At 33.6% G+C, this 23,322-nt stretch overlaps 1 protein-coding gene across 2 annotated transcripts in view; it reads left to right on the top strand.

Annotated features, from left to right (window-relative positions):
* fras1 (Fraser extracellular matrix complex subunit 1) overlaps positions 1–23,322 on the top strand; it is a 304,511-nt gene that overhangs the window by 198,716 nt on the left and 82,473 nt on the right. The window contains exons 29-35 of one of the 2 annotated variants that reach the window (XM_039758544.1): positions 6,242–6,562; positions 11,731–11,890; positions 13,791–13,969; positions 15,908–16,024; positions 16,157–16,271; positions 16,943–17,080; positions 19,799–19,831. In XM_039758544.1, coding sequence (XP_039614478.1) covers positions 6,242–6,562; positions 11,731–11,890; positions 13,791–13,969; positions 15,908–16,024; positions 16,157–16,271; positions 16,943–17,080; positions 19,799–19,831 — 1,063 coding nt within the window. The remainder of the gene's footprint in view (positions 1–6,241; positions 6,563–11,730; positions 11,891–13,790; positions 13,970–15,907; positions 16,025–16,156; positions 16,272–16,942; positions 17,081–19,798; positions 19,832–23,322) is intronic. The other variant, XM_039758545.1, reaches the window with a different exon arrangement.

The following is a 23,322-nucleotide window of genomic DNA, read 5'->3' as shown; positions in this document are numbered from 1 at the left end:
TTATGTGTATTACAGGTATATATTTATTTTAATGAATTTCATAATATTTAGTAACTAAAAACTACCCATTTACAACAAATATTAGGTACATTTCACTTAGAATTTTATTTACAAATTGTTTAAATAAAAATATCCCTCCATACAACTTTCAAACCTGCTTATCTAGTGCAATGTCACAGTGCAAGTGGAACCAATCCTAGCATTCATCAAACACAAGACAGGAGCAATCCATGGACGGAGTGCCGTACCATTCATCCATCATCCAACCCACTATATCCTAACTACAGGGTCACTGGAGCCAATCCCAGCCAACACAGGGCACAAGGCAGAAAACAAACCCCAGGCAGGGTGCCAGCCCACCAAAGGGCGCACATACACACACACTAGGGACAATTTAGAATTGCCAATGCACCTAACTTGCATGTCTTTGGACTGTGGGAGGAAACCGAAGCACACTGGGAGAACATGCAAACTCCACGCAGGGAGTACTTCCTTGTTTTTTGTCCTAAATGGATTTATCCTTAGTTTATATCATTGTCCTCATAATGCATTGCTTATGGCTGAATTATAGTGGCAAACTGATAACTTGTGACCTCAACTGCTGATATTAAAACCATACTCAGTGTATACCAAAATTCTGAGGGTTATGATACCCTTTTATCCAGATGGAAATTACACTAGTGAACAGTTTAACCTGTGAGCAAGTCTAAGTCCTGGTCACAGTTTCTGTGTTCTTATGACCCCAAGTCATTAGAAGTGACACACCTAACAGGTAGGAGACCTGATCCTGTTGACACCATCAGATTGCCTTGTTTATGTATTTTTGTAGCATTCATTAGTGTTTTCTTTTTTTTTAATTCCATCCATTCTTTATAATTTATTGATAATTTTCTGTTTGATTTTTTTAATATGATTGTGTTGGGTGAGGAGATATGTTTTTTCTTATTACTGTTTTCTGACAAGTTTAATAGACAGCACAACATAATAATTTATAACCACCTAAATTACCACCAATTATTAATACACACATAATACTCATATCCATCCATTATCCAACCCGCTGAATCCGAACACAGGGTCACAGGGGTCTGCTGGAGCCAATTCCAGCCAACACAGGGCACAAGACAGGAACCAATCCCAGGCAGGGTGCCAACCCAACGCAGGACATACACAAACACCAAGCACACACTAGGACCAATTTAGAATCACCAATCCACCTAACCGGCATGTCTTTGGACTGTGGGAGGAAACCCATGCAGACATGGGGAGAACATGGAAACTCCACGCAGGGAGGACCCGGGAAGCGAACCTGGGTCTCCTAACTGCAAGGCAGCAGCGCTACCACTCAAATCAATTATTTCATTTTAGAGATTTAGAGAAAAAATCTAAGTTCTTGAGCATTCAATGGCATTGTGGGTTTTCATCTTGTAGAATGAGATATCTGTATACTGGAAAAAAATGATAAAGAAAAATTAGTTAATAGCAGTGTAGTCTGAATTATTTATTGTAAATTAAATAAAAAATAATTCTCAGACTGGAAAAAAGTGCCACTAACATATATTTATTTTTTTTCAGTAATTTAGGAAATATTTTAAGACACTTTTGCTTACTGCAATATAAATAGAATGATTTTCCCTTACAGTGTTACTTGTGATGTACATTAGCAGAAGAGCGATTGGTGGGATCTCTACCACATGCTGTAAATTCTTTTCACACACAGCAATTACAGAGTAAATACTGCTTAATTAGGAATAAGAATGAAGAATCAATGGAACTGTCATACTGAGTAAATATGTTTAGGCGCTACATCTGCACATCACATTCATTTGCATATACACAGCAACACTTCCATCACACTTATTCTCAACATAGATCACACAAAGTCATGTGCTGAATCCCACTCTGTACTCCTTATTCATCTACTATTTGACTGAGTGGCCAAACACAGCTGTATCTCCTTCTTTAAATGTGTTAATGATGCAACCTTGTCAGTAAGCTTAATCACCAACAATGAGAGACTGTAGAGCAAAGAGATTTGCCTTCTGACTATGTAGTGTCAAGATAACAATGATTCACTTAATGTCTGCAAAGTCATGTTGTTGATTGTAGTAGACTTCAAGAAGTAGTAAAAAATATTCCCATCTGCATTGGAGAGAATGCTGTGAAGAGTGTCATTGCCTTTAAATGTCAAAGAGATACCAGTACTGACAATGTGAAGCAGACACAAAACTAACTGGCTATAGTGAATAAGAGTCACCAGTGCCTTTCCTTCCTTAGCTATCCTCGGATGGCACCAGCTCAGCTAGGAAAGCAAAATTGAAGTTTGCATAATATATTATTGGCACACAGTTACTTTTTGTTCAGGACATATTGTATAAGACACTGCAGTTGAAAGGCAAACATTATTATAGAAGACCTAATATATCCTGCACAGTTATTTTTCTTACCCCTGCTTTTTGACAGACATTACAAGACCATTGCTTTTCACACCAGTAGGTCAGAAGCCAGCTTTTATTTACATGTCACAAGGTTATTCTCCAGTCATTTTTATTGAGAAATGTGTGCTTTTCTGTTGCATATCTAATATACAGTATGGCACATTCACTATATGTTTTATTCATTGTCTTTTTAAAAAAAGTAATATTATATTACTGTTACTACCATAAGGTAGTATTGTGTACACATGCAAATAAACCTAAACTGAATTGAACACGGGTTTGGAAAGTGGGAATATAATTGTAGTTTGGCTGTGATAGTTCTGAAATGGCACAATCAACCTACCATTTGCTATTCTGATAGTAGGTTAGCTTTTTCATATTAGAAATGCATAACTTAATACTGACAAAAATTCTCAATGCAAGTGAAGCAATACTTATATTTAGCTGGATGTTTTTCACAGTTAATGAAATGGAAGGCACACTATTGCTTATAATCTTAATTTAATATCAGATTAATCATTTTTATGTGAAAGACTGAGAATGATTTAAATCAATAGCATCTAACTGTTTTTAAATATATAATCGTAATCATCTTGCTGCATCTAAACAGGAAAATCTTGCAACGCACTCAAAATGGAAAACAAATGTATCCTATCAGAGAGCAGATGTGTGTCAGCCAAGGTTATTATAGTTAACGAAAATTTAAAACTGAAACTGTTATTAAAAAAACATTTTCGTAAACTGAAATAAAATAATTAACAAAACCAAAATGAAAACTAAAACTGAACGGAACTATTAAAGTAGCTGGAAAGACTAACTGAAATAAAATAATAAATTCCTGAAAATAATTTAAGTTTTCGTTTTGGAATGAATATTATTGCTGTTGGTCTTTAACCCTTGTAACTTTTAACTCTAAACCAGAAAGTCATCCACTACGAGCCGCCTGCACATATTCATCCAGTGAATGGCAGCTGGTGAAAGGAGGCCGGCTGTTCACACAGCATTTGCAATGACAGAGCACGCTGAATACACGTGTAAAGCGATTTACGTGACACCATTCTTTGCAATTATTGTATATCAAGAAATAATTCAAACGCTTGAAATTGGAATGTGCTGATCAACACAAACTTTACCATATGGACAGAAAAATCACGAGTAACATTTCAGTTTATTTATCAGGTGCCTGCTTTTTGTTGACAGTAATTCACTTGCCACTTCACACACGAAGCATACAAAGTATAGAAAAAGTATAGTTAACATGACAATAATTCGACCTCAAGATTTTGATGAATCTTGACGTTTTAGACCTCCCTGAGTCCGAAAATACGTTTTTTTGGAATTGTGTGTAAACACAACAACTCAAAAATGCAACTAGATAGATGGATGAAATTTGGCATATAGTTGTTAAACAAAAAGTGTACAACTGTAGTAACTTTTGGGCCAAATTCATCAACCAGAAGTGATACTTTACCTGAATATATACTCAATTTTTTTTTTTGTTCATGCAGCTGCAGAGTCCAATTTATTAATCTTTCAACTTTTATTCAATAATAATTGTTCGATATATTATTAATTTGATTTGTTGTTGATGATTCTTTACTGTATATAATATAATCATTGTACTACGGTTTACACCTCAAATATCCATCCCCATATTTGACTGGATGAGAAAGTCTAGTGGAGACCACTCCCGATTTTTGAAAGCACTGTTGGAGAGACTGACAATGTCATCATCCAAGATCAGCATATTGTTAATCACTTTAAAAAGTTGTTTAACAATGATGCAATACAAACCTTGTAAAATTCTTTAGTTGGCAATGTCTCTACTGAACTACAGGTAGTTAGGCGAAGACAGTCTGCCAAGTAATGAAAAGCTAAACATACTAATCTACAGTATGTTTTTGTATTTATGCTACATTTATTAATAGCTTTTTAGTTAATATTCACAATTCAAAATACCCGGTATTATGAAAATTATCCAGTAGTAGAATTATGTTTTAAAATCTGTCCCCATTTTTTCAATGTTTCTGTCTCTCTCTCAAAATAGATTGTTGAAATATCATATTGTTTTTGTTCTTAACATCAGCCATATCATACATTTTGCATAACAGATTTTTCCTACCTTGCATCCAAACCTGCTTGGGTAGGCTTTTGCTTTCCTGTGATCTTGCTCTGGATAAACAGGTTTATATAATGTATTGTTCTTAATCTCAGATGCTGTCTGTTTCATTTTGTGCCTGTCCATACTCTTATTACCTGCTCTTGCTCTACTCATTATGGGTTTACTGTTGTTGTGCATGGGATACTCAAGTCTTACTGCCCCTAACCTTCATACTACATGCTTGTTTTTCTTTGTTTCCCTCAATACAGCTAGGTGGGGTCTGCACACTGATTCAAGCCTAAGAGTCCTTTTCTTCCTTAGCCCCCGTGATTTTCATGGTCACACCTGTCAGAACACAATAGAATCTGTTTTCTGATTTTTGATATCTTTTCTGTCTATAAATTGCTTGTGCCTGAGATGGAATCAGAGATTAATATGGCTGGTAGAAAATAACAAAGCCCAATATTTGAGAGTTTTGAATGCAATATTCATTATAAGCACATTGTCGTTGGTGCAGGATATGTTGTGTGCTGTAGACATTTGGAGTAAAAAACCCTCACACCTTAAAATTCACCTAAATTTCATTACAAATTGGCCCATTCTGGGCAATAAAAGGAAAAGAAAAAAGTGGCAACAGTCAGCACAGATCTGTACAGCACAAATGGCATAGAAAATATTTTACAAATTATAAAATTGTGTAAAATTGTTCATATTCAGTATCTGGTTTTGATTATGCTTGTTTTTATCAGATAAAAACAAAACCAAACAGTAAACTGTGTCGTGTACTGTAGTAAGCTTCCACTAACATCAAACTCATACTCGTTAAGTGTACAGTTCTGTCTCATTGTGACACAAAAACTAAACTCCATAGTAGCTCTTTAACTGTACCATAACCATAATTACTAAAACTGAAACTAATACTGTATATATAAAAATAAAATAGAAATGTCTTTGTAAAATAAAAACTACATTAAAACTAAAAATACACGATGAAGGAAAATTAAAACTAAACTGAATTTCCAAGTAAGGTCAGAAAAAATATAGAAATAAAACCTAATATAAAAAGAAAAACTATAATAACCTTGGTGTCTCCAGACATTGCCCTCAGCATAATTCAGCAGCTTATACTAGTTTTGCAGTCATAACAAGACAGAAGAGAATAAAAATATTGCATTTAGTTGGCACTGGAACACAGATTGCATGCTTTGATTTGAATGATAAGCCCCACAGCTGTTTTTTCCTTGGCTAGTTGACAGCAAATTATGAACAATGGTGTTTCTGGGTTGTTTGAGTTCTTGGCTCAAAGATGTAGGCTAGAGGAGAAATACAAATACTGAAAAATAAAAAAAATCTTCTTGTAGAGCCATGTAACTTTTAAGAAATAATGATAAAATGTAGTCATTGTACTGCTCCTTGCTCAAGTAGTTCAATAAACACCTTTCTGGGGTTGAAAATACACCTTATCAAATGCTGTAATATCGATACCATTTGATTGATTTATAGATTTGTAATACAGATCAATAACTCATCTTTATTTTTAAAATGAGGGCATCCATTAGTCCTTTGGGTAGAAAATATAGTGTTCAATTATTTTAAAATTGTCAAACTGCAAATATATGTGTATAATGCTCAACATTTTATGTGAATCCCCAAATGTTACTTTTTCTGTTTTATGATGTTATTAAAATATATTCTTTTTTAGGCACCCTATGTATTGGCAAATGCTCCTCTTCAAATTAAAAGAGGTGAAGCTGGTATTATTTCTAGTTCATCATTAAATGTTCAAGACAATGACAACCCACAAGATGTACTGATCATGGTTCTTGAGAGCCCCAGGCATGGCCGATTGGTCCGAATTCATGGTGATCTGAATGTTCAGCAGTTTAAACTGGAAGACCTTGAGCGATCACTGCTACAATACATTCATGATGGTGGGGATAGCCAAGAGGACACAATGGTTCTGCAGATGAATGATGGCCATTCATACCAAAATATAGTTTTCCAGATTGTGGTCACACAAAAGGTAACTTAAGTTCAGTATGTTTAATTGACAATTATACCCCAAGATATTTTAAATCTTTGAATGTACTTTTGAATTGTTGTTTTTTGAAATTTCAATATTTTCATCAGTGATGGTGTTTTTTAATTAATTGTAGTATTCTGTATTTATTTTATAGTGGACAAAAGTTGAATTAAGGTATACAGTACCAGTAATACAAATAAATACCCATGCAGCTTCTCTTCAGAATCAAGAATAAAGTACAGTAAAAGCATGTATAAAGCATAATAAAGCATGTTTTTACTTCTCGCAAACAAAACCAAGATTTTCCTACCTCATATAATTAGATACTAACCAAAAGCTTCCCATATCTCCCAGAGCACTCAGCTGTAATGATATATATGGAAATACAATAAAAATGGAGAATAAATGAATGTTGAGGACACACTTTCAAATCTACAGTTGACCTAAATTTGTTCTTAATAAATATCACAGTAGATCAAAATGAGTTTCCCCCCCCACCCCAAGTCTTTCATTTTGACATGTTGCGCAAGTGGCAGTGAGACAACTTCTTTGCCTAATTACCGTTTTTCCTTATTTTCTTGTACAAACAGAGTAACAGAGATTTTTTCTAAAGATGGAGTGTCTAGACATGCTTTGTAATAACATATTGCAATCTTTTAGGTAGTTTAAAAGCTGTTATCCCATATTTTTAATAGACATGATTTATGTTTTTTTAATTATTTGTTGTTAAATAGATGCACTCATAAAAATAATTATTTTTTTTTTATACAAAAAATAAAATAAATAAAATTACATTAAGCATTAAAGTCATAATCTTCAATGTCTGTCAACAGCTTATAGTAAGGAATTTTTCAGTGGGTGACAGAACATCGATTTTATTTTCTTGTTGAAGTTTCAGTAAGTGTCTTAAGGTGGAGTATACTGTATAGTATATACAACAATTTAAATAGCCTAAACAACGTTCGGAACATGGCGCAGCGGCAAAAAGTTTAAGGGGGTACTTTTTTCACTGCTACACCGCTAAACACGCATGCAACGGAGTACATGTGTTTTTGTCTTGTGGTTTTTTTTTTGTTTTTTTTTTCCCTCCTCTCTTTCTGCAGGTCTAGAAGCGGATTCTGGTTCATTTATTGTTTATTCTATACGAAAAACCCCCCCTCCCCCTTTACCTCCATCTCTTCCTTCTCTCTCTTCTTTTTCTTTCACTTGTCTCCGTGTCCGGTTTGAATCTTAAAAACATCTACAAATATTTTTAACAAAGTTTTGGTATTAGGCGTGACGTCAGCAGAAGCTGTAACGCTCCACCTGAGAGAAAAACTGTAAGGCTAGTTGCCAGCATCAGACATCAATTCTGATTGCTTTACAGCCGAACAGGACACGGTAGAAGAAAAAAAAAAAAAAAGGAGTACATGTGTTAGTGGAGGTATTGAGTGGTGAAAATGACAGAGAACATTCCGAAACTGAAGCTGTAGCAGACGATAAAGTTGAACATGATTACACAGGAGAACTTTTGCTGAAAAAATGAGCCGCGTCTGTTGTCTGGAGATTTTTGTTTTCAAAGGTTGGATGTGGACCAAACAACTATTTACTGCAAATGCTGTGGAGCTAAAGTTGTCGGCAACACAAGCAATTTGCTGCACCACCTTAGCCGCACACATGCTCTGGAGTACCATGAATATATGGAACTAAGATTAGCATCCTCCACGTTCTTGGGTAAAACTGAAAAAGCTAGAGGACACTCGAGTCACACATTACTTGTAGACACATTTACTAGAAGTACTGCCTACAACAAAAAAAGCAAGCAGTGGATCAAGATAACCAACGCCATTACAATCCACATACAGTGGTGTGAAAAACTATTTGCCCCCTTCCTGATTTCTTATTCTTTTGCATGTTTATCACACAAAATGTTTCTGATCATCAAACACATTTAACCATTAGTCAAATATAACACAAGTAAACACAAAATGCAGTTTTTAAATGATGGTTTTTATTATTTAGGGAGAAAACAAATCCAAACCTACATGGCCCTGTGTGAAAAAGTAATTGCCCCCTTGTTAAAAAATAACCTAACTGTGGAGTATCACACCTGAGTTCAATTTCCGTAGCCACCCCCAGGCCTGATTACTGCCACACCTGTTTCAATCAAGAAATCACTTAAATAGGAGCTGCCTGTAGTTGGTCTACAAAAAATATTTACTCCTATTCCTTTTCATGTTCAGCACAACTTTTGACAAGCATCTCTGAATATTTTACTAAGTCTAAATGCCTCTTTGGATGGTTAAAAATTTGTAGTCAAAATTATAGTTTAAGTTGTTTGCAAAATTTGTTCAATAAAAAGGTTCTATATTTTGACTGCAACTGTCATTCAATGTGATTCCTCCTGTTCATTAGTGCAACCCCCTTGAAAACTATCACTTTATGGGGCCATGCAAACCTGTATTATTTCTTGTGTGCACATAAAATTTTTTTTTGTACAATGTATTCTCATGACAGTGGAATAGATTATTCTTAGCCAGTCTACTTCAATAATTGCAGTTGAAAATGTGGTTAACATCCACTCGTGCATGGGGAAAAAAATACAGTTAAATACCGTGAAACTGGTATAATTTTGAAAAATACCATCATATAGAATTTTGGTCATATCACCCAGCCCGACCTGTGTGAATCGATCACTCCAAATTAAAATCTGAAGGCAGCAGGTTTGAGAGAAGGAGAGTGTGCATGTGTGGGCGTTAGAGTGGTTCAGAAGAACTGCAGTCAATAGAAGTATGCGTATGTTTGAGAGAGAGAGAATAATGTGAAAATCCATTTCTGCATTTTGTAGAGTGTGAGAGTTACTTTTATGAAAGGATATCATGGATGAGGCAATTAGCTGGTAGGCGGGGAGGTGGAGGTGATGGAGTGGAGCTGATGGGCATAATGAATTGATCTGGGAGGTTTTATACAGCTAGATGAGTATGGTAATTCTTTGTTCTGCTCAGTTTATAGTGAGCATTGTGTAAATTTTGAGAAAATATTCGCAAGATTTCGCAAGATGTGATTATTAGATATTCAGATTGGCTGGCCGTCAATATGATGTATGAATTCACTTGAACGTTTTCCCAAACAATAAAACTTTTTCACATTGCTTAGTACCTAATAGCATATCTTCCTTTCCTAAGCTGTAAACCCATTTCCTTTCTTTTTTTTTTTTTTTTACTAATCAACTTTAAAATAAAATGCATTATTTTCCAGGTAAAAGTTGTCATAAGTATTTTTTTTAATTGAAGCTGATCATAAATATATTTTGTTACTGAAAGATGTAGTTTCCTTTGTAAAACAAAAAAATAATTAAATTGTTCCGTTTTCTGGTCTTACTTTTTTACAATTTTTTATCATAAAGCAAGCAAACACAAAGTGCTATACTATATGGAGGATACAAACATTCCAATTAATGTGACATACCAAAAGAAAGTTCAGATAAATTAATCACAATCAACACTGGAAACCCAAGGTTTACCCAGTGCAGAGAGCCATACCACATATATAAGACCATATTTTTATCATATTAATTAATTGAACAGATGTTAATCAGAGGCCCAGTAGACTTATTTTAAAATATTGTTTAAAAGTGCCAAATTCTGAAAAAAGTCTGCACTGTTTCTAGTTTTAGATGATACAATATGTCATTTTCCAATAAATTTATGGAAGGTACATTACAGTTCTTCCAGTTAAGCAAAATCAGTCAGAATCCTAACAATGAATTATATAGGAGATCATCTTTAGTTTAACACTAGATAGTCTACTCCTATCTAGTATTACTCCACACATTATCAAATAAGGATCAGGAGTAATTGTGAATCTGACAAAACATATTTTCTAGAGAGGCTACAGCTCCATGGTACCGTTCAAGATTAAGATCCAGTCCCTGATGTATTTTGGATAATTTTATCATGTACAAAATTGAGCTGAATACAACAAATAATCATGTCCTTTGAACTTTAGTTTCAGTTTTTTTCCAAAATACATGTTTGGCTAGGAAAAGGCTTATTAACTGAAGGGACATGTTCATCCTCTTTAAGTCACAAACAAACTGCCAAGAGACCATTCAATTTTTTATAATTGCTTTTATTTACACCAGTGAAAGCTCCAGTGTAACATCCTAAATTATAAATTATGAATGAGTGTATTTTTTATGTAATACAGCCTTTCTTTTTTGTATTCTGTTTTTTTTTCTATTTCCTGATTTTTGTTCTTCCTATTGTTGTGTTTCAGCCAGAGTTCAAATGCAGCTTTTAAGCTTTTTATCGTTTTTAAGTCTGTTTTGTTCATTTTTATATTAACTGTGTGGGTTATTTTGATTTTTTTGTGTTTAAGTATCTTCTGTTTTGTTTTTTGTGGGTGGTCCTCCAAGAAGCAGGACTACCTACCCAACACCACATGGGAAAATCTACAGTTCTTTGCAGTTCATTTCCTCGTGGTGTTGGTGAGGTTCAGTAGTGATTATTGTTATTGTGTTTTTTTGTGATATTTTTTTTTGTAATTTTTGAACACTTACTCTGTTTGTTGACTTTGACTTTTGACTGTGTATTAGGATATAGTTTTCCTTGGATTGCCTTTGTTGTTTTAGGTAATTCCTTGGCTTCTCTCCTTAAAGCTTTATTTGGTTACAGAACATTTTTTTGTGTAGAAATCAACCTTTCTTGTTTATAAAGATTCTATGTGGCCCTTTCATTACTAACCATTTTTCTTCCTGTGTTGGTCATTTTGTGTATTTTTAGGACTTTGTGTGCTTGAAAACTGTTTAGTCAATATGTTTCTTTAGTTCATGAATTCTATTGCTTTTTGTTTTACTGTACTTGACACTTTCCAAACATTTTGTGTACAAAGTGAATATCTCCAACGTACAGTTCTCTAGGTTAATTTTGGTTTTAAGGTTACTAATAAAAATCTCTTCACCCGAACATCACAGGAACATACACTCTCTATTATAGTTGTCTATTGCAGGTTAAACTTTGTAATATGTATTCCTTCTAATAATGTTGAGATTTATTTCAAATGTCAATTATGTTAGAGAATTGTCAAAATGGCATTATCTAGTGTATATTCTGGAATTGTCAATGTAAAATTAAGATCTTAATGGTAGAATTACAATACTTAAGCAATTCATTTTTGTTTCTCTCTAGAGTGGACAAATGCCTAGTATGCTCTCTAATATCAAAGCCTGGGTTTCTGAAGGTGGTATGCTTCAGATTACAAAAAGATATTTAGATGCGCAAATTAGCGGTTCTTCTGATTCAGAAGTCGTCTATACCATCACGCCATCAACAGGAAATCCAAAATTTGGTAATTTTATTTTCTGTATTCAAGCAAGAAAAGGCTGTCCTGTAAGATAATTGTATATGTAATCAAGATTAGTTTTTGTGCAATATTTATATCTTCTTATCAGCAACCTAGAGCATATGCATTAGGGGAAGATGTAGCTTTAAGACTTAGGTCTTTAAGAATTAAATGATTAAATGTATGGTCTTGTTTGGTAACACACAATTCCTTGGGTGTTTCTGGAAAGACATCAGGGCATCCACTTCATAACATGACTGGACAGAATGTCCCATACTCTTGCAGATTTATGTGTAAAGAAGTACTTCCCTGTTAATTTATTATTCTTACTAACAACTAAATTAAGTTTATGCCGTCTGGATATATAGTTACTGTAATTTGCCCTCAACTTTAGTATTAATATTTTATTTGGGTTAAAAAACAAAGAAAAAATATACAAAATTATAAGGTAATTCTTGGAAACCTGTTTATGAAGCTAATACACAGCAGTACAAATTAGATGGGTGGAGAGAAAACTGATGAAAAGAAAGCTATGATGCTGCAGGGCTACTCCAAGAGTGCCAGAGAAGATTAAAGCCTGCTGATAGGTTAGGGAAATTCCAAGTGGGGCATGCTTGTGCTGAATATTATTCATAATTCCAGTTAGCAATAATTAGAGAAACAGTTTTGATGTTTTGCTTAATATAACACAGGATAGATTTCATAAGTAAAGTTTCCAGTGCGTAGATTTATATATATATATATATATATATATATATATATATATATATATATATATATATATATATATATATATATATATATATATATATATGTATATGTATATATATGTATATGTATATGTATATGTATATATATGTATATATATGTATGTATATATATATATATATGTATGTATATATATATATGTATATGTATGTATATATATATATGTATATATATATATGTATATATAATTCCTAGACAAAATATGTACAAATAGGAATCAATACAAACTGACTTGGAAATAAAAATTGTGGATACCTAATTGTGGACAGCAGAGAACATTATTGGGGTGCCTCTCCCTTCACTACAAGACATATTTTACAAACGCTGTGTCCGCAAGGCCTGCAGCATTGTGCAGGACCCTTACACCCCTCACATGGACTTTTCACACTTCTGCCATCCAAGAGAAGATATTGCAGCATCAAAGCCAAATCTGCGAGGCTGCAGGAGAGTTTTACCCCAAGCTGTTAGACTCCTTAACACCAGGCTGCCCCCTGGGACCTTCCACACGGCCTCAACCTCCTCTACAAAACAGAACTTTTATACATGAAAACCACTATCCTACAAAGAACTGAAAATCTCATACTGACCTCTAAGGATTTATGAAACATTCTGACCTGTCATTGTTTACACACGTCTTAAACAACTATTATCATACACTGATAATTTCTGTATTATCTATATCTATTATTTATTATTTATTTACTTATTATATTACATATCTTACACATCAATATTGCTGCTACTTGTTTGTCCTATCTTTGCACAATGTCTTGTCTTGTTTGTTTGTGTTTTAATTATAAATTTTAAAATTTTTATTCTATTTTTAATTTACTATTTGCACATCATGTTGTTACACTGTGGACCCTGAGCTTCGCAATTTCGTCTATCTGTATACTTGTATATGGTTGAGATGACAATAAAGTTCACTTTGACTTTGACCAATTGAAGAAAGACATGTTCAGATTACAATTTCAATATAGTGATCAGCTAATTGCAATTAACGATTTAAGTAACAGTATTGCAAAAATAGATGTTATTCATTATGGATTTCCTTTTGTTTAATAACAGATTAATATGAAGAAACAAAGAAATAAATAAAAATTATGTATTAAAATAGTTTTCCCTTTCTCTGCTTAAGGTGAAATGATCTTGATAGTGCCTATGCCAGCAGATAGCCCTTCTGAAGGATGGACGCATTTGCTTGATGGACGTGCAGCAGCTGCCACATCATCATTTACTCAACAGGATATCAATGATGGCATCGTGTGGTACAAGCACTCTGGAGTGGAATCAGACAGAGATTCTTTTCAATTTCAGGTACATGTGCAATTAATTTTCTGTAAAACTCAAGGTGCTATACTAAACTGAAGAAGTTAAAAACATAAACGTTGACAGTGAGCATTAGTTCTAGTAGTCGGAACATTTCTTTATTGTTGTAGATTATACCAGTGCAAGTACTGTTTTTATTCATGTTTTTGGCAACTAAATCATCTGAATACAACATTAAAGAGAAAACAACATGCTGTATAAAATTGATTTGGGGAATATTCTGAATATTCATGGGTAATATACAGTATATTTTGTACCTTCGACCATTTGCATTACTTATTTTAATTTACATTTTCTTTTCTAAAAGCAGAACTTTAAAGTGGTATATTACTCAATCAAGAAAATAATAATAACATAGCAGATACAAAAATTTACTTCAAAATAAATCAAGAAAAAAACAGAAGTATCCAATTCAGTGATGTAGTTTTTAAACAAAGTTGAGTTGAAGCCCCAGCCTGGTCTCACACCTTTATTCAGTTTTAAAATAAATTTCTGTAGTTTAAGTCTGTATTTGTTCTCTATATTATAGACATTACCCACATTTGTGTATTTGAGGTTTCTAACATAAAATACTGTGTGTCAAACTGGAGCACATTCCTTTTCTGTGTAATGTATAAAGCAGTTCAATAATATTCATTGTGGCATGTATGTATCACTTGTTAGGACTGTGTAAATAATAGTAATGCTGTATATTTATATTAATATGTTGATATGGACAGAAGCTAATTTGAACCACACTGAGGACACTGCTAAAATCCATGCTTTAAGATTGCTACAAATTAGATTCCTCAGGTTACTGCACACAAAGACGCTTCCACAGAACACACAGTATAATATATTTGATGCCAGCAAATGGCAATTGTTTCTATTATATAAAGCAGCTCTAACAAGAATACTGCCATGGACCTGATTGTGCCTTTCCAGGTTTGGTACCTTGCCTTGCATTCGATGCTTTAACCCTAACTTGGATAAAGTTGTATATAGGTACAGACTCCCCACAGTCTTGAACAGAATAAGCAACATGATAGAGAGGTAGATCGATATAGAAATGATTTCAGCACTAGCATAATTATCTTTTTTTCTTGATTTTAAGGTTTTTATTAAAATGTGTATTTTATGGATTAGTAAGAAATACAGAAATGTTGTTCAAATCACATCAAATTCCCATTCCCCTATCTATTTAAGGAGCAGAGAAAGAAAAATATTTCAGATGAATTTAACAAAAGAAAAATGTTTAAACTGTTAGTAATGATTCAGGGTACTCAAATAGTTAATGATACAATTAATAAATGTATTTTCTTTAGTAGTGTACTGTTTGCACAGGGAAACAGCACTTTAGGGAGAAAATGCATAACCAGAATAGTAGTCAAAAGATATAGTGAATTAGATGCTAAAACGTGAGATGTAAATTGAATGTAAAAAATGAAAATGTGAAAGCTTAGAACTATCAGAAATAATGCGAAGTCTGTATTTTTTTAATCCAGTCTTGGACAACCAGGAAGTGTGGTCGTCCAACCTAGTCATGGCATAGCAACCATAAACAAAAATGATGGTTCCTACAAAGAAAGCAAGATTGTGCTATAAGAGAACATAATTTGTGTGTAATAGAGTCAAAAACACCTATAAGCAAACAGTGAATATTACCACCAGATTTGTTGGCCCTAGAAACCCTGAAACTAAAACTTAATCACTTTAACAGGAACTGTTAAAAAATAGTTAAAATCATAAGCAAGATTATGAAAAGAACATTATTTTATACTCTTAAGTAAAATGACACATCTTTTCCAATTGTGTTATGGTAGGTGGATTAGGATTGTTACAGTTGAGCAAGATAACATCGTTTTTCATTAAGCAGTGATATCACACTTGTTTTGGAAATTGTTGTTGATATTATTATTACTTAATAGTTGTATTTAAAATATTTAGTTGTCAAGAGGAGGGTCTTTGGATGTTCAGAGTGATAAGTATACATTCCAGATTGGAGTAATCCCAAAGATCTCTGGTGTGCCACAGCTGTCTTCAGGAGCAAGCCTTCACTTAACAGTAAGAACGAAATCATTTATTTATTTTTTAATTTATTTTAATTCTAACATTTACAGCATTGTTCATCAAGTGAACAGTATCTGTGTTTTACAGGCTGATTTAAAGTTGTTTTTTTTTTTCAATATTTTGTAGGCATTTGAAGATCGTGTAACAGTGATAACACCTGCTGCACTCTCATTTGAAGACACAGAAAGTCCAAGTGAAAAACTTGTATATAATATTACTAAATCCTTAATTGCAGGTCAAGGTAAGATTCTTTTTAAATTACACATAATTACATAATAAAGCTACTCCTAGTACCTCCCAAAATTAAATAACAAAAACATCTGAAAGATCATCATTGGAAGGCACAATCCTTTACTATAGCATCAATAAGAATTAAAAATAGTTAGTTAGGAAAAATATGACTACTGAACATATCTGGAATCTACCCTTCAATAAAACTACTCAGGTGAAAAGTTTGAAATTGTTTCTATTTACAGTAATAAAAACACACACACAGCTAGAAGCACTCCCACATTTTTGCAGTGTTTATTATGTGTGTTACTGAATTGTTTTTACTCCATTTATACTGAGCTATTTTATGAAAAACAATTTACATCCACCTAATTTACTTAAAATTTTGTTTTAATCTGTTCATTTTTCCTGATATAGTCAATCAAGTACATAAGCACAGAGAAAACCTTTGTATAAAAATAGTCATACAATCTGTACTTACTGTATTTACATCATAGCACTGTTATAGTTATTGGATTTTTAAAAATAATGTGTTGTTTGCATTAACCGCAAGGTGACTATTTAAGCCTAAATTCCAAGGCCCAGATATGTCAGACCTGTCATTGAAAAATCACATGTTAAGAATTTATTTTTAATATACAGTACTATGCAGCCCTAATAAAGGACATTTTTTGTTTTTAGGTACAATTGAAAATATTGATAGACCAAATCACCCAGCTGAATTTTTCACTCAGGCTGACATTAATCAAGGGAAGGTGGTATACCGTCCACCCATGGCACCTTCACATATCCAAGAGCTGTACCCGTATTCTTTTACAGGTAAGGTAATAATAATATTTTTTAAAAATGACATGCCAAGGAAGGCATCTTGCTAAAAGATAATGTTTGTTTTGTTTGGTCAAATTCAACCTTATACTTGCAGAAGTGATGTCTGGTGCAGTGAGCATTTAGGATGAGTAAAGGAATTAATACTTTGATTTTTGGTCCTGAACAAAACCTTGCTTAAAGCTCTTGCTCTTGAACCTGGTACTGAACTATGGGGACACAATAAGACTGAATACAAATGGAAGGAGAGAGATTCACAAAAATACCCAAAATATCACAGACATTTTTTTTTTTTTACATACACAATCACAAAGAAAGACTAATACACAAACAAAGCAAAGTACAAGAATTGTGTGATAAAAATAAACCAATACAACATAAACAGCTTTGCTGCTCAAGATTCAAATAAAGATTACTGCCTGGACTCGCCAAATTAAAAATTGTCAGTGTCAAATAAAAGTGTTATGGGTGCTCACTATATCTAACCAAACATATAAACTGTGTGACTCTCCTCTAAGTTAATGTGTTAAATAACATTTTCAGAAAAATACTGTGTAAAAATATTTGTTGATAAGTTGATAAATTAAACCAATGTCACATTACATGACGATTAGTCATTGGTGTATGTCAGACTTGCCGACTTGGGACTGCTGATCTCGTCTCCTGACCGTGTTAGTTTACACAACAAAAAATTGCTGGGCATGTCAAATTTAGCAACTTTAAGCTGACTTTCCAGCACAGTCATGTTTGTACCGTTTTCTGACACCCAATAGTTTGCAGCCTGCCAAAGCCAGCGTTGTATGAGAGGTTAATAGGTACTGCAAATTCATTATATTCATTTTACATCTAAATAAGTGTTTATTGGTTGGTAGCTCTTATGTGCACAGAGAGAGCCCCTATGACTAAAGACAAAATCAAACTTGATTTTGTCGGGGCCAGTCTCAAACTATTTGGAGTGAGGAGCTGGGCTTGTCACATTACATGACAGACCTACACCAGAGCATGCCACCAACTGCCTGTGACAAGCTAAGATTATGTAAATGAAGGCTACGACTGAAAATCACTGGAATAGTCACCTAATGTGATATGGCCTTTATTGACTTAAAAAACAATCAATAAGAAAGAGTTCAATAAATTAATACTTTAGAAAGAAGTCCATATTAATTTCATACTTTGCTCCATATAAAACAGCTCTTGCTCAGGGTCTTTCAGTTATATAACCAAAGTGAATACTCAAAATAAACTACAAAGCAATGGGACACAATGTCAGTTGTAGAGTAGGAAATTTTGAGAAGGTGGCAATAGCGACCTGTTTTAATACTGAGTCAAAACATTTTTTTTCATGTTCATCCAGAAAAACATTAGCAAAATGTTTAAAATGGCTTAAAGCCTAAATCAAAACAAGCCTAACGCTATAACAGTATGTCTAGCTGACACAGAACATGCTTACTTTAGTGTTTCATTTCAGACTGAAGTAGGATTACAACCAAGCAGATTATTTAAAAGCATTACATTAATGAGAAAAAAAGAAAAGTATGAAGTCTGAAATGAAGCCAACACTCAGGTTTCAGAGTGGCACTTAAAGCTTAAGGCACTCAGACATGGAACTACAGTACATAAAGTATGTCAGCATGCATTTACAAAGGTGGGCTATTCCCACTATTGTAGCATTTAATGTTAACAGAGGATAACTTTATTTTTTTTTTTGTAAGAGATTACTTTTTTTACTCAGCTCTACACAAGTCTAATAACTATTCTGGTTCTGCCTGCTAAATGTATTTTTCAGGAATTCATATTACTCTATAATCCAAAAAAATGAATGCATAAAAGTACAAAGAACTTGGGGTGTGGGATTGCTGTTTGTTTCCATACAGTATATGTAGTTATTAAACTTTTACAAACCAGCAAATTGTTTAACCACTTCTGTGAAATGATCTTCATGAAGCTCTTTGTATTTATGACGTTGGTATTTGATAACAAATAGGAAAGAAACAGGCAAAATTTACTATACATTTGTTTTTTAATAATCTTAATCGATTCCAATGTGTGTTTTTTTTTCTGTAAATAGGATTGACATATTTTTTTCCTAATGTCTTTTATACTAGTAATGATCATGACAAGTTGCAGCTGAATTGGTTGCATCTCTATATGTGGAACCCACACATAGGGGAATGTCCCCCATTGCAATGTCAATTTTACCCTTTCACAGCTGTCCTCTTATAAGAAATTATATAGACAGATTATAAAGAAGCTAAAAAAAATGAGTGTCATGTATAACATAAAAAAGTACCAAGATAAAAATGAAAACCTGCAAAAATGATCAAGCCTGTAATTAACTCATTCTGGTTCTCAATACTCATATAAAAGTGTCTCAAAAGTTGTTTATGATGTTATTTTATTTAATATTATTCTGAAATTTAGCAGAGATCTTCGTAAGTGATAATCTGAACATTAACATTTGCAAATACAAACTAGGAACTTTTGTCATCTTTGACGCAGCTATACACAGCCATAGTTTTGTCTACAGATTTTTTGCATAAGGAGTAAGTTGTGAGGATCATTTTGAGATCCCATTGCTGGCATATCAAATATGTTGTTAATGTATTGTAACATTGAAAAATAGGATTTTCTTCATTCTTGCAGTGTGAGAAACCTTTATATTAATAAAGACATTTTTTTAACCTCATTAATTATTTTGTTTTATTTCTTCAGGTCTACCTGAGACTGTGGCCATCTATTTTACAGGTATAAAGGAATTCTCCAAACTTTGTCAGTTCAACATTGTACATATCTTTTGCACACATTTCCATACCTTCTCTTGTAACATTTTGTTATTGATTTGTACTCATTTCTTTCACACAAGGTGGATTCCCTCCCTTTTTAACCATGCCTAATTCTTCACAGCACTCATGGTACTAAGGTGAAGTTTCTTTCCTGAGTTAAGGAACATTTCTCTGTGTTGCTGATTGAGTAGAGTGGAAATGCTAAATCATGAATGCTATGATTGTTAGGAATGTTTCTGGTATGTGGTGGTGTTTGTCTTAAAGCTGCAAGAAACAGCTGCTAGTCTTTATTTATCCTCTTTTTATAGATATCACGGGCATTTTGCCAACCACCACTAAAGGAGTACAGGGTAGTTTCTTAGCAATATTTTAACTCCTCATCTTACTGAGTACATTAGTGTCAGTTACACTGCTGTCTCAAAAGAAAGTTTAAAAAATGTAACTATTTTAACTTATTGCACACACTGCTTATGTATTATTAAATATACCTTCCTTTGCAAAGTTATATACACTCAGTTTATGCAGTATGTTTAAGAATTATTGATATTGATATGTGTAAAAAGGATAATTTCAACAATAATATGCAATATGTTATACCACACAAAAGGGAAACTACATACTTTTGAGCAATAAGGACTATTTTTTTCATAGGAACATAGTTGTAAACTTACCAGTTCTCATAGAAAAACAAGACCATCTGCCTGTTTCAGTAGGGAATAAAAATTAGTAACACATAACCAAATCTTTTCTTTTCGTTCATCTTCACAAACAACAAACAACAGATAACTTGTACAAAGCAAAAATTGAAAAATCTTCACTAATCAGGTAATGAGCACGTAATATGAATTAAAGATAAGCACATTACTTATCTCTACTAAGACATGATTCAAGGATTTGGCAACTGCTAAACAATTTTTGGTACACCGGAATCAAAATTTAACAGCATTTTGTCCCAACACACCCTAGGGACATAAGAACGAAATCAAGGGTAACAGCTGAAAACTGTAGTGTTTGGTTGCATCTTGATGCCACATTCCTTAGACTATGACTACATTTCAGTAAATTGTTTGGAAGGCTTTCCAAATGAAACATTGTACTGAAAGCAAGGAACAAACTAAAGTGGCCAATTGGAAATTGTTGACTATGTGGGTCTATTTAGTTGCCTTTAGCACTGGGGTCCTTTGTAAGTTCAGCAGCATCATAAGCTCAGGATATTTCAATCATATCCTTAGTTGCATAAGCCACAAAGCTGGACTGTTTCACTTTCCAGTGGGACAACACAATAACACATCTCCAAATTCTCAAAAAAGTGATTGACTGAAAGCAGTTTTAGTAATTCTGCAAAGACCACCTTAGTCTCAGGACATTAAAACCGTTGGAAGTGTGTGCTCAAAACAATAATTTAAAATCATTATCATCTATCTCCCAAGAAGAAAATGGACCTGGGACATATATAAATGGCCAAAGATTTATCACAATGTATGTTACAACTTTATTGTAAGTTATTGGAAAATACATCTTGCTGCTATCTTTTGCATAGCAGATTGCACCAAGTATAACACCTAGATTATCCATGTTATTTATATGTTAAAAAATCTTACAAATTAAAAACATTTTCACATTAGATCTTGCCTGAAGATGGGGCCTGAGTTGCCTTGAAAGCTTGCATATTGTAATCTTTTTAGTTAGCTAATAAAAGGTGTCATTTTGCTTGACTTCTCACCACTTTCTCAGAATAAACAGTTTCTTTTCCTGTTCTATTAGGCAACAACAACAACATTTATTTATATAGCACATTTTCATACAAATAATTTAGCTCAAAGTGCTTTACATGATGAAGAAACAGAAAAAAGACAAAGTAAGAATTAAAATCAGAGAACACTAATTAACATAGAATAAAAGTAAGGTCTGATGGCCAGGGAGGACAGAAAAATCTCCAGACGACTGGAGAAAAAATGTAGGGACATCATGGTGCTTTGATTAGGTGGTGGTGGTGGTGGTGGTGTAGGTCGCCACCACAAAAAACTGGAAAAAGAACAGAAGAGAGAGTAGGGGTTAGTATGGATTTTGGAGCCACCATGAATAGTAATGATAATTAATTGAATTTGCAGAGCATCAGGATTAAATTAAAATGAAGTTATGAGAAAGCCATGTTAAAGTAATGTGTTTTTAGCAGTTTTTTAAAGAGGTCCACCGTATCAGCCTGGTGAATTCTTATTGGCAGACTATTCCAGATTTTAGGTGCATAACAGCAAAAGGTCGCCTCACCACTTCTTTTAAGTTTAGCTCTTGGAATTCTAAGCAGACACCCATTCAGTGGCGGTTCCAGACCAAATTTACCAGGAGGGCCAGGGTGGGGCCAATGTTTTTTCATGGGGGCACAGAACAAAAAAAAAAATGGGGGCAATATTTAATTGTTTAATATATTAAGTGAATTTATTTGGTGCACAAACAAAATGAATTGAATATTTAACAATAAAACATACAAAAGAATTTCAAACAAAAGATTTCACATACTGTACATATGCACAATAAACCTTTAAACAAATTTTACTTTTTGTACAGTAACATTTCTCTTTTTTGTATGCAAGATATGTTTCTTTTTATGTAGGTATGTATTTTTTTTGTTATAAAGTGACTTTTTTACAGCATGAAACTTAAATGTACACTCACATTTTCTGTTCAGTAATCTCTCATCCTCTAGCACTGGCAACACAGTAGCCTGTAACATTATAATAACAGTATTCTGCGTTTGTGATTTCTTGCAAAACGGTCCATAAATGCATCAAGGTTCAAAGCCTTGGCTCTTGTGGATTCAATGCTTAGCACCCCTAGATTGCTAAGACGCTCATCGGTAATGGTGGACTGGAGGTAGGTTTTTACTAATTTTAATGTGGAGAAACTCCGCTCACAAGTGGCAGAACTCACTGGGAGCGCAACAGCTATTTTACACAGTCTAAAGAGCTTGTAATATACCTCTTTGTACTGCTCAGTGAAATGGATCAACTCCACTGTATCGGATGGCTTTTGAATCACACCACTCTTTGTTTTTCTTTCAAAAGTCTCTTGAACAGATGCAGTTCATGCACCAGGTCATCAATATTGGCATCATAAAGATGACCAAATTCAAACAAAGTGGTGTCTTTCAAAAATGCATCACTCTTGGGTTTAAGAGATCGGATACTGCTCATCAGCTTACAATTGTTCTTTGAAAAACACCTGCTCAGTTCACTAAGCATGCGCATATCACCGTAAGTAATTAAAATTTTATGTCTTCAGCACAGGGCACTGGCCCCTATTGGCCCCCGTCTAAAACCGCCTATGGACCCATTTGAAGATCTATGGTTACGATTTGGAATATAAGATGTCAGACACTCCGATATATAAGATGGAGCGAGATTATTTAAGGCTTTGTAAAGCATAAGCAGTATTTTAAAGTCAATTCTGAATGAC

Source organism: Polypterus senegalus, chromosome 7 (assembly GCF_016835505.1).
Source record: "Polypterus senegalus isolate Bchr_013 chromosome 7, ASM1683550v1, whole genome shotgun sequence".
Classification (NCBI taxonomy): Eukaryota; Metazoa; Chordata; class Cladistia; order Polypteriformes; family Polypteridae; genus Polypterus; species Polypterus senegalus.
This window is presented reverse-complemented; position numbering and strand designations above follow the sequence as displayed.